Source organism: Pomacea canaliculata, linkage group LG4, assembly GCF_003073045.1.
Source record: "Pomacea canaliculata isolate SZHN2017 linkage group LG4, ASM307304v1, whole genome shotgun sequence".
Taxonomy (NCBI): domain Eukaryota; kingdom Metazoa; phylum Mollusca; class Gastropoda; order Architaenioglossa; family Ampullariidae; genus Pomacea; species Pomacea canaliculata.
In genome coordinates, this window is record NC_037593.1 from 23,739,670 (window position 1) to 23,753,092 (window position 13,423).

Below are 13,423 nucleotides of genomic sequence, written 5' to 3' on the forward strand. Positions count from 1 at the left end.
ATACTTATGCACATGCATTTTTGTGTGTGTGCATGCACTCGAGCTTTAAGTGCCTTGACCTTGCCCTTTCCAGTATCAAGTGGAATGTCAACTGGGTCGTCAAAACGACAATCAACATTGTGGAAGCAGCTACTGAGCGGTTCATTATAAATGCCTTGCTAAAAAGAAAACAGCAAATTTTCAAAACACTGATTGAATTTACTGGGCATGAGAAAATTACAATGAAAAAAAAGGTATCTATTTCTACCACTAAAAGTAGTCTTTCTTTCCAGTCTGTTTGTCAGACTTAAAGCTTTTCTTTGGAGATGAAGAGGGCTGTTTTTCCCATGTTTACTGGAAATATGAATTTCCTTTTTTTTAATTAATTTAATTTTTATTTGTCAAAGCTTATTATCAGTTTTTATATTATTAGGTGCTACAGTTTATGTGTGTTGTTTTAACCCATAAATTGGTTTATTTTTTCTAACTGTAATTCTTGCCTTTTTTAACTTGCTTGATCAGGTGGTTTAATCACTTTGAAGAGATGTGCAAAGTTCTGCTTCTGTTATTCTTTATCCAGCTATTAATGTTGTAAAATGTTATTATATACATTTGAGCCACAGCCATCAAAAACCTGTCAGGCTTATTAGTCAATAGTTTTACATTTTTGTAACAACTTGTACTTGCATAGTAATAGAGAGGGAAACTGCATTAATAAAAAATGCAAACATTTTAAGTTACTTTGTTGACAGCTGCATGCTCTAGTAATGCAAGGTCCCAGAATCGACAGCCAATCTGATTGCCACACTGACCAACTGAAAGTGACACAGAACAATGCTTTAAAAGTGCTTATCCAGAATCATATAAAAAGCCCTAGAGAGTTTTAGTTTATTTTTCTCAATCATACATTTTTTTAATTATTTTGTTAATATTTTCAATCTAAAGTGCTACATTGACAATTCTTTATTAACGAGAGGTAAAATAAGCAATAAAATGATTTTCTCCATTTAGCCATCACCTTTTACGAGGAAAAAAAAAACTATGTAAATGAAGTAATTAAGTTCTATGAGAATAATTAGTAGTAAACATAAGGTAAGGTATGAAAGGAGATTGGAAGATGAATATGTACAAAAGTGGTGGTTGAGAAAAACATATATTTACAAGGTGACCTGGAGTTGGGAGGTATCTCTAGAGGCCTCATCTAGTTTTCTTGAATGTATTTAGGTATAGAGAGCGTCGAAAGCAGTTCAAGGAGTTCAGTTACTAGATGGAGAGGGAGGCTGTTCCATAGCACGCTCCCTGAGTATTTCAGACTTGATTTAAAAAGGTTTAATCTAAGAATGGGAATACTTGGTTTTGGAGAAGTTCTAGTGATACTGGAGGAAAATAGTAGACAGTCTTGGCAATATAGTTTACCAGTCAGTATTATTTTTAACATGAAAATGCATTTGTCAAATCTGCAATCAGACACCTCCGATCAAATGACAACAGTTTAAACAAGTCATGCTCTCGAAGGGGCCCCGCGCTTCAGTCCCGAGGTCATCTTTATGACTTATTGCTAGCTGTGTTAAACAAGGTGTGACCAAAAAATTGACGTTCAGAAAACACTTCTAAGTTCTAATTAATCAAATTATTGAACCCATGTCTTCACGTCAAACCCGACAATAATAACAAGCAGTTTATTAAGTTATCGTCACCATATTATTTCGCTTTAAGAAACAACCGCTACAGTCACAAACGGTGGGAAAGGTTAAACAATTAAAACACTAAATTCGTGCGTTATTTCGCTAAATGGATCCAGCCTATCTAACTGTATATAAATCAGTGCTTCCGGCATCATATCAATAGGGATATTGAGACACGTACTCCATTACCCGGCCCCTCGCGGATGGTCGGCCCCAGGCCCCGCGTGTTTTTAACGGTTCCTAACGCCGCCTCTGACCTTGAACTACTATGGACTGTGTCATTACTTCTGCGTAACAGAGGGGGAAATTTAATACACCGCAGCGATTAGGTTTGCGAAATGAAGCTTCATGTTTCGAAGCAACACGCCGGAAATTTAAGGGTTATTTCCTGTCACGTGTCACGTGCCCGTCTTCAATATCATTGGTGCAGACGTGAGATATGGAGAGAACGTCAGCTTCAGGACCACGTGCTTAGGACCTCTCGTGTGTCTTTTCAAAATAAGGCAAAATCTGTTATCGTTTAAGTTCATTTCTTTGCCGTCTTTGTGTACACACATTAAAGATGTTTTGCATATGGCCGCCAGTAACTGATTCGCGGCGAGAATCAAATTCTTCACTTTCTGACGATTTTCAAAGCGAGTGAAGAAAGCTACCACAGTACAAACTACAGTGTTAGTATTATATAGTATACTTCGCCATTTTATAATTTAATGCTTAAAGTGCGTAAAGGAAACTGAAATTATTATACGTACTAATATATATATAGACAAAACATCGAGTAACGTACTATAACAGACAATACTGATAGTACATGTACTTGACAGCAGCTGCATCAGGATCATATGGTATTATCATATGCATTCCTTCCTCCAGGTTCCATTTTATAAACAGAGCAGTATATACGAATTTCCTTTTAAAAATCCACACAAAAATGTATATCATATATACATAATCAGAAGAACAATAAAAAGGTTCAGGAAGTGTACGTGTGTGTTAATAATAATATATGTGTACTTGTATAGTGCTGCATCACGACCAATTGAGATAGGTCGCACCATAAATGTGTGGTCTCACTCTGCGTCATCTACAGTTTTCTTTGGAACTTCCAGAAACCGGTACAGCAAAGCTGTGATCCCATCACCATGACCTCAGTACAATCGACATTCAAACTTGTTATTTTGAATCTGTCAGACTGTCAACTGTTTGTATTTTCATTTGGCTACGTTTTGAATCTTTTTAAACTGTCACAAATTTTTGTCGTATTTTTTTCATCTTGATATTGTCAGTAGTTTCGTTTTACATTTACTATGTGTTTAATTGAATATACTGTACTGCCACTTTTAAATCCATGCCCAAATGAAAATATGTGAACATGTTACTAAGAAAATATGTTCGAATGAGAGAAAAAGAGAGAGATTGTGTTTTTTTATTTAATTTCTACCAGGGTACTTGGATATGTTTCTGATACTGATGCAATACCAGTTTTTTTCTCAATAAAGTATTTGAATTTGTATTCATTGTGTTTTATTCCATTTCACCTTTTGACATCTAAGCACACGCTTGCGAGCGCTCTCTCTCTCTCACACACACACACAGATTTCAGAAGAGGAAGGGTTCTATTCTGTTTCTGCTGTTACTTGAGGTGGGATTTTTTTTCCTACGACTTTCCGAAGTGTCATGTTTTGCTCAATCACATACTGAGACGTGGAATTTGAAGCACAGTCTTTCAAACACAAATATTAAGGTGAATTGTCAACCTCCTCCTAATTACTCTTCCTCATCATCCTTTTCTCCGGCACACTGTGAAACTTTTTATAGCAGTAAGAAGTAGGATATTTTTGTAGTGAATTTACTTATTTTAAAGTAGATTGAATGTGCTGTAAAAAAATAAAAACAAGAAAAAACATATACAAATATCGATTTACAGATCACATACAATCATACATAGACCAAAGCAAAGAGTAAACACCATCAAAAGGAGCAAAACCTAACGGTGAAGGCGAGTAAGGTTATATATAGTCTGGACACACGTGAAGGGACAGCGCAAGTAAGAGTTGAGTGCAATCCTGGTGCCAAGTAAAGAGTAGTGAATACGGCAGTTAGTCTAGAAATATTTATGGAACAAGATGTCACAAAACACACTTATCTTCAGAAGTTCAGTCGACATCGCAAAATAAAGAAAAAATTGCATGGTCCACAGATGCGCGAAGGTTAAATTTGCAGAAGTTAACGGAGGCAATTAATATCGTAAAACGAAAATCTACCAAGATGGCCAAACGATCGCTCGATGTCTCTGGGTAGAAACGACTTAATGTTGGCACAGGCATAGAAGACCTATCTATAAGGGGAGCAAGAAAAGCACATCAAAGACACGCCAAAAGTCAACGTGGATCCACTGACGAGACAAAATGTCAGAAGTGCCTCTCGAGGTTTTGGTATATCCCCTTTCTCCATAGTCGCAATGAGTATTATGAGACCACGAACTTGTATTATACACGTCCATGATGAGAGGCAACATATCCTCCTCTTCCTCCTCGTCGCATTGTCATTTAACCGCGTCATCCGTTACCTTATTTTTAATTTTTATGGGTACTTCGCGGAGTATGTAATTTTATGTAAACTTATTGCTATACTATTGTCACAAAAGTGCATTTAGTTTTGAATTGTAATGAAACAAAAGCGGTATTTTAATTTGAAATTCACGATAGTGATTTTAGACCTTGGTGGTCCGCCGTATTTTTTTAAATTGTAGTTAAGTGGGCCGAGGTCTGATGTAATTTGAGAACCATTGCTCGGGTGGTAACGCCCTCAGACAGTCTCTTGGCCTACTTCATGAGGTAACGCGTTTCCGCCTACAACCGTTTGCTAGGGTGCCACGATTTGACGGGATATCTACAGGTTTGATCCGAAATATGCCTTTTTTTTTCCCCCACAATCCACTTTACTAAAAACAATAAGATAGAATCTTATTTGTATATATATATAAAACAGGCATACGCGGACTTGCTATCGACAACGCGGAAGCGGGTACATGCGGACTACATTTTTTTCCCTTCGATCGTCTGCTCTGAGTGCGATACTAATACTTAGACTCTTGTAACTTATTGTCATCACAGTAGACCTAGAATATTTTTAGTTATCCTCGAGGTTAGTCTGAAGTTGTTAGTAGCCAAACATGATACAATTAAATGTATTAACATTTTTTACCAAGTTGTAGATCCGACTACGGTACATGAGAAGGGGACGTAACCAGAACATCTAAGTCTCAGAATTTTTGATGCAACATTGGAGGTGATAAATGCTAATTATCTCAAGCACTACATAAGATTTGTTATACAGGAAAATTTTTTCGGGTGGTCAGTTAAAGTCAGCAACTGGTGATTTGCATGATATAATCAAGACCGTCTACAATGTTACTTATGGTACGATCCGACCTTCATACCAGAACGTAATTGTTGATGGTTGAAATATTTAGGATACTGGAAAAATGACATGCAAGAGACTAACACTGGGGCATGTCTTGTCTTTCTCAGGTGTGAACGTGCATGTAACACCCGCATCCAGCTATCCACCTATCCATTTTCAGCAATATGATGCTAGAACATAGAAATAATCGTCAAGAGCAAGTCAGAGAATTTTTGCATAAGATGCAGAATTCAGAAAAATAATTGTTCTTTAAGTGACACCAGTTAAGAAAAAGGTGGAAGACTGGCAAAATAGGTCATCACAATGGAGGGGAACAGTCTCATTATATCATAAACAAATGCTCACGAACACATTTATGGCTAGTGTTTATCTAAAAGGAACGTTTTTGGCTTTATCATGCATAATGTACTAGGGTTTTCTAAAATTGTTGGTAGTCTTTAACTTATGTAAGCTTATTGTGAGTTTTATCACCCATTTGCAGAAAAAAAGTATGTCCATTAATTTTGTCTTGATTTCTGGTGTCAGGAAAATGCTTTACTGGTATTGTTGTATTTTATTCATATAAATCTGTGGAACTATCATGTTATAACCAATAATGATGAAATATAAACTTTTACATCATGTTTGTTACAAAATACCTTACTCAATTAAATCTTGGATCCAAACTCTTACGTTTTTAGAGTTCTGACATGCTTTTTTAAATTCCCTATTACATTATCAGTGAAGGGATGAGGTATTTCTCTTACCCATATCGATTTCTGTTCAGATATGGCAAAACCTGCTCAAGGGACGTACACCTGCACCCTCAGAGAAGAGATGTTGGAAAAAGCTAAGAAAGAATTAAATGAAGACCCAAAGACTCGTTTGCTTGAAATAAAAGCTTTGAGAGAACGTGTTGAAAAGGTTCCAGGTCAGGATATGAGTTTGCTGTTGTATGAAGTATGACATAATTTTTTTAAAACTGGTCGTAAAATACTGTTAAAATAATAAGAGGACATGAATAAAAAAAGAGCAAGAAATGTTGTAAAGACCACCTTTGTGTTCAGATACTTGCCCTGAATTGCCTTGATGTTTGACATGCTTAGTAACCCTTGACCACAACGCCTTTTTCATTTTAGGTTTAAGGAGTCGCACAGAAGATACATTTCTTCTACGATTCCTTCGTGCCAGAAAGTTTGACCAGGAAAATGCTTATAAACAGTTAATACAGTACTATCAGACAAGAAAAGAGAATCCTGATGTTTTTGAAAACTTGACACCAAAGAGAGTCCAATTTCTCTTGGAAGCAGGAGTGGACACAGTTTTGCAAAATCGTGCCCCTGATGGTTCTCGTGTTATTGTGTTCAGACCAGGTATACATATGTTAGCACATATTCTTCTGTTTGTATGATCAGGTGTGTTTGACTTTGCATGCATGCACATATGCATTCATATATGTTGGAGACAGTGCTAGAGAAAGCATTGTGGAGTAGGGAGAGAATGGGGATGTTTACATGTGACTAAATTTTGGTTCCAGAGACAATAAAATATGGAATATTCAATTCAGAATACTGAAAGCTGAATATTGATTTAACTCTGGATAAAGGAGGTTAGGCTAGCCTGCTCTAGGCATGTTGAACCACATATTCACCGCCTCTGTTGCCATGAGGCTATATGGCTTTATTGAACAGGAGTACATTTCAGTTAAGAAACTGTCATTTCAGTTAGATGTAGCACGTACTACACATTCAAATCTAGTTTTATACAAAATGAGAAAATTTGGCAACAAATAAACTGAGCAGTAATGGAGTTTATGTTGTACAAAGGAAACATTTCTATCTTCTTTTTTGTAGGAAAGTGGGACCCTGACAAGTGTGATATGGCCACTGTGATTGGTAGCAACCACCTCACCTTGTCAAAACTGATTGAGGTTAGCAGTGTTAATAATGATAAAAATGCTTGTATAGTGTGGAATTCCGGCATGTGGCCAGGCTCTTTGCATTTCACAAGGCTATACAAGCATAAAAACTTACAACTGCAGTGAGAATAGTATTACTGCAGCAGATATTTCCAAACAAATAATTAAGTCTTTAATGCTCTTTTTGAAGCATAGAACTAGTTGAAAGATTTGAACTGAGAGTGGTGCAAGTTTCACTGTTCTACGATAAAAGGATTACTCTAAACTATGAGGTATGAATTTTTTTAACTAAGAATGGGAACAAGTTCCATTGTTCTACCATAAAAGAAGGATCATTCTCTCTAAACTGTTTGGTGTGAATTTTTGACTAGGGTTAGAAAATTCAACCATACCTAAAGAAACAGCTGTGTAAAACTGAACGTGGCTGAATTGTTGATTTATTTGATATTTTAGCCACCACGTTAGGATATTAAATGTTAAGTATACAACACCTTTTATTCATTATTTTTTACCCCTTATTCTTTCTGAGAATATCCTTCTGACATCTCTTTGTGCATGCAAGTAAAGTTAACAAATTGAAGAATGTTTTTTATAAACACATATAGTAACCATATGTTGTTAAATGAGACTTACCTGTGAAACTGTTACAAATGTTTATGTGGTGTTATGACTTAATAACAAAAAGAAGTAATTTTTTGTGTGGGATATCTTCTGTTTCTAGGAAGAGGAGACACAGGTGTGTGGAGTAACAATGTTGATAGACCTGAAGGAGGTTGGGTGGCACCAGGCAAAACACATCTCCCCCTTTACTGCCAAAAAATTTACAACCATCATTCAGGCATGTCATTGCAGACGCATAAATTGCTTTTTTATTATTTCAAGTTGTTTTTTTTTGTTTTTTTTTTTGTCGTTCGCCTCTTTCACACTTGGAGACCAGCTCTTGATATGAAATTGGTGGTCTTCTGTAGAGTCTCCACTGGCCCGTACAGCTTGTTGTGCAGGGTCTCCAACTGTGGCCACGTCTCTTTCCTCAGGGTACGGAGATTCCTACAGTCCTGTAGGATGTGTTCTACAGTCTGGTCTGCCTCTCCACATGAGCATCTAAATTGCCCAAAAGATACTAAATTTCTAAATCTGAGCAAACAGTGTTACTTTTATCCATCAGAAGCAGATTAATAGCTAACATTTACAGAAGCAGTAAAGTGACAAAAAATAAAAACAGTCATCAGAACAGAATTCTTACTTGGATATGTAAATAAAGGGGACAACTAAAGAAAAGAAAGTCTTAGGACTGAACCAACACATTCACATCACTGGGCTGCCTGTTAAAAAAAAATCACTAATATGGTCAGTAGATTTTCTTGGAGAGAGGAAAACAGAAAAGTCTCATCCTCTTGCCAGTGATAAAACATAGACAACATATGCTGTATTATATAATTTATGCTTATTATATAATTTATGCTAACTTTATCATAAAATCATTACAGGAAGCTTTTCCAGTACGCTTTAAGGGATTGCATTACCTGAATGAACCAACATTCTTTGATGTTGTATTTGCCATAGTAAAGCAGTTCATGAAAGAGAAAATTCTCAGACGTGTAAGTATATCCTTCTTTTAATTCTTTTATAGTCTATAGGAGTTGCCCCTCCCTTTCTGTTGGTCTTGTACTCACTACTTATGTCTCTCTGTTGGTATCTCTGTATGTTTGTTGTTTTGCTAAGTTTCTTGTTCTATCTGATCCTCTTGCTCTTGTGATACCCACCTCTGCAGTAAGGCAGGAGCAACTAGAAGGTAAAATCATGGACGTGTATAGGTGGATTGCTGTCTGTCTGCCGAGACCAACGCTTAGCCTCTTGCGAAGTTCTCCACTGTTAGTCTCAGCGAACCTAAACAATGAATGTGACTAAACTGGAAGCTTTGTACACACCTGGGTCATTTTAGTAGTTAATCTGAAATGTGAATAAACAAGAAGCTTTGTACACATCTGCCTCGTTTTAGCAGTTAACTGGGAAAACATTGCCTGCCAGCAGTCCAGTAATACAAGATCATGGTAAAATGAAAGATACTTGTCTTTCAGCAGCTTTTTTCCCATTGTCATTTCATCCAGAATTTTAGTTCTCAGCTCTGTTTAATGGCTCAGTTACCAAATAAAAATCTGGCAGTCTTTTAGTGTTGTTTAAAAGCTCTTCAGATTTATTGTGAACAATCACAAAGCTGTGCAGGTGAACAAAGTGAAAGAAATAGAAACAAAGGTGTTTAGTGTAAATGGGAAAAATGGGAAAGAATAGATTGGAGAAAAGATCTATCAAAAAGAGCACCCTAAGAATACAAAATCTTATGGATTAAAGCACTTTATTAATAATAACGGTTACTTAAAGGTTATTTTTAGAATATGTAGATTCTTGGAGCACATCACTCTAAGACTATATGCACTGTAGGCAGAATAACTCTTATCACTCTCTCTGGTGCTGATGTGTACATAACATATTAAATAGCCGACAACACAGCATTAAGTCACGAATCCTGGGAATTGTTTTATGAACAAAAAAACAAAAATTGTTGTTCAATAAAATATCACTATTTTCCCAGTCCAAGATAAAGATAATTGCTTGATATAGTTAGACAACTTGAACAGTCTAATATTTCATTGGCAAGACTAGATTAATCCATCTTCAGGATACCATAGATCAGATGCTGGTTCCATCGCTACCATGCAGAGAAAAGACCAAAACACATTAAAATACAAAAACACATATGTGCATTTGTTGGTAACTTAAAAGATGCATACAGCTATTTGAACCATAAAACACCATAAGAACAGAAACCACTAGGTCCATCAAGTGGTCCCTTCTAGCCATCATACCTGTATTTACAAACCATGCTGATTATAGTCTCCTGAATAGCTGTGCTAATAGAGTGACAGCAATGAACATTGACATGATGTCAGTGACATAGTCTAGATTTGTTGCTCACCAAGAGGTAGGTTTTGAAGATGTGACAATGGTTTTCAGCAGTGGGGAATGTGGTACACAAATGCCTCCTAACACTGATGTGTTTTAGTGGGACAGAAAAGTGGGTAAAATATTTTTTTATTATCTACTTTTTTCAAGAGGTGTTTCCATGTAAATACTTTTGGCATCATCTTTAACCCATGATAAAAAATACTAATGACATGTTACTTTCAGATTTGCTTTTAGTTAGATGTTTCTTTCTCCATTTTCTATTGATCTTAATTCCAGCATACTTGTATTGATTTTCATTTAGATTTTTTCATTTATTTAATTAATTTAATTTCTTTTCCCATTTCTCAGCTTAGAGTACTTTGTGATAGTGCTTCCACTGTGAGAAACGAGCCTTTTAAATGAATTTCAAGACTTCTCTCTCTTTGTTGCAAATGTCCTTATGCATCGTCCACTGTCCAGATGTTGGAAAGTACACTAATTGTACATACTTGCAGATCCATATACATGGTGACAAGATGGAATCATTGCACCAGTTTCTACCAGCAGATATTCTTCCTGTGGATTATGGAGGCAAGCTGCCACCTTTAAGTTCTAAGGTAAACATTGCCATTTCATTTTTTAATTTTTGATCTTGATACTTGAACTGTTGTGGATATATGTTGGTACTAAAGAAGGGTAATGCCATTGCGACAGGGTGTGTTTATATAACACATAACAGTATTTGATTGCTCACATCTACTCTATCATCTTTCTTAAACTATAACATTTGTGTTCATTGATGAACAGTGAGGTCATATACTACGCATTGAGTGGTAAGAGCTTTTTATCCTTTCTGGTGCGCCATCATTTATGATTGTTGAAGTTAACCAGTGTTTCTGGTGCACCATTAACGGTTGCTTAAGTTTAGCATTTAGGGCGTTACTTTTTCTTTTCGCATTTCACACCTTATTGAAGATCATTTAAATCTTGATATTTTGGCAGCAATGGATGGAAAAACTAGTTTCTTGTGAGGCTCACTTTGCTGATGAGAATAAGTTTGGGTTTCTGGACATGACCATTCCTGCTAATCCAAAAACTGGACAAGATGCCACAGAGTCTTTGGGTGGAACTTTTCGCAGACTCAATGTCGACTAAAATGTTCCTGAAAAAGTTTATGCCCAGATCTTGGTCTCAGATCGTTTATTTTTCTTATAAGAAATTTTATTCAAACCACAACTGGAAATGTATACCTTTCTCTTAATATCCAGATGTTATATGATTGTACCTTTTTTGTTTTGAATCTTAACATTTTAAGCTAAGACGAAACAGTTTTGAATTATTTTAATGCCAAACTTGTGGTAAGACTCCCATAAGTAAAATATTTTTCCAAAGAATTAACAGATATTCACAATATACAAGAATAATATACTGGATACCAAAGCAGTGAACCATTAATAAACAAGAAAATAATGGAGCTATCAAGTGAACATTTATGTGACTAACTTACTGGTACCATAGAAATGAACAACTTTGCATGTGTTGTGTTTATTAAGAGTGTGTTAGTGATTATATTATAAAAACAGATAAATTTGTTTTTTTTCACTTCAGTTTTTCAACAATGTAAAGTTGATGGATTATGCTGTATCAAAATCAGAACTCTATTTTCACAGAACTATATTGTTACCCAGTGAATAATTGTTCAGGAAATTGTAGAAGTTGATTGCTATATCTAATGTTTGCGTCTCATGTGAGCTTTGTTTTTTTTCCTTTTATGATACTTGTTTTTATTCCGCTGGCCTGTTTTTTCATCTGGTGAGCCAGTTATGCTGCAGTGCCAAATGAGAAATACTCCATGAAACCACTGTGACACATTGTTTCTTGATTTCTGAACTATTTCATTTCCCGTTTAAAAAAAGCTAAATGATTGTTGAGGTGATTTTGTAAAATCCTGTGATTAATGACATGGCAATATCTAATATATATGTTACTGCTAAAATATCCATGACTTCCTTGATCACGAGTTTTCTGGATTGAAATCCAGCTTTTTTATTAGCAGCATTTGAAATTATATCTTGGTCTTGTCTAGTTTTCCTCAGTGCCCAAAGAAAGTGTTAAGCTGCCCTATTATACTTATGCACATGCATTTTTGTGTGTGTGCATGCAAATATGTATGGGAGAAGCAGTATGTTATGGTATTGGAGAGAAAATGTTTTTCGTATATATATATATCCTATTTGCTAATTTGTCAAGGTCTGAATGTTACTTTTGCACAACTGTGAAATGGGCATATCACCAGTTTACTGCAACTGATGACTATGTAACTGATTGAAAACCAGGATTAACCACCGACAGACTTTTAAACTTGTATTTGCATAATCAACTATGAGTAACAAGATCAGAGCTTTAAACATCACCAGCATGTTTTTACTCTTTTAGTTTAATGTTGATCTCCAAACTTTTTGCAAATGTTGGCAGCATAATTTTTTGTATCGTTTTCATATTCTATTCATATTTATATAAAGATGAGCTGGCCACAGACATGCAATCCCAAAGAAACCAGCTATGTTTTCAATATGCAGTATAGTACTTTATAGTATTTTATCTGATAAAAATGGCTTGATAAAGTAAAATACAAAAGACCTTGAATAGTCTTATTATTTAGGTTTAACTTGCCATCCCCGCATCACACCCCTATTCTAGCTTAACTTCTGCTTATTGATTTATTTGTTCTCTGACATTTATTGTTTTATCACTGGGAAGTGTAATTTGTTAAAGCACTCGTGTTGAAGAAAACAAAATTTTTAAAAAATTGTCTTACCACTGAAACACAGATATGCTGAAATTCTGTTAAAAAGTAATATACATCAAAAATATTCCGCAGTTCTGAAAGTGAATCAAGGGAAAATTGTCTCTGTTGTTAAAATTGACATGCTCTACGTGGTAAGAAACATCACTTAATGGGCTATATTAAAATGTCAGGTCATGAATTTTGAAAACATAATTAGATTTGTCTGCTTTTAAAGGATTAATGTGGTGCAATTTTTGTTTTTGATGATTGGGTAAAGCTCAATGCAAGTTTTTTTTTCCTAATCTGGATGAGTACCCACTTCTATTCTTGAGGTACATGCCAACATCAACATGCACAGAAAGAAGTCAACAGTGTGAACATCAGGATAGTGCATGATAATGTATATTGTGAATGCTTTTGTCAATGGGAGAGCTGGGAACATATGATGTTCATGATCTCGCGATTTTGCACCTCACTAATCCTTTAAACATTTATCTGTTGAAGATGTTATTCTTTATGGTAAAAAAAAAATGATCTCTTTAATCTGTCTAGTTCCCGTGACCTTGAGTGCTACAGATGTATATCTCTTAAAGAATAATACAATTTGCAGTTCCATGACTTTTAAATAAAATCACGTTTTGAGTGCTTTTGTGTGATTCTATAGTTTTTAATTAAATATAAAAATAAACATTTAAGATTTTTGTT

General features: G+C 35.4%; 1 protein-coding gene across 1 annotated transcript; it reads left to right on the plus strand.

Annotated features, from left to right (window-relative positions):
* The first annotated feature begins 4,452 nt into the window (after positions 1-4,452).
* LOC112561007 (alpha-tocopherol transfer protein-like) lies at positions 4,453-13,363 on the plus strand. Its single transcript, XM_025233127.1, has 8 exons — positions 4,453-4,562; positions 5,857-6,000; positions 6,209-6,442; positions 6,923-6,999; positions 7,709-7,825; positions 8,475-8,585; positions 10,446-10,547; positions 10,933-13,363. Exons 2-8 carry the CDS (start codon positions 5,859-5,861, stop codon positions 11,083-11,085), a joined length of 936 nt encoding a protein of 311 aa, XP_025088912.1. The 5' UTR covers positions 4,453-4,562; positions 5,857-5,858; the 3' UTR covers positions 11,086-13,363.
* The last annotated feature ends 60 nt before the right edge of the window (positions 13,364-13,423 follow it).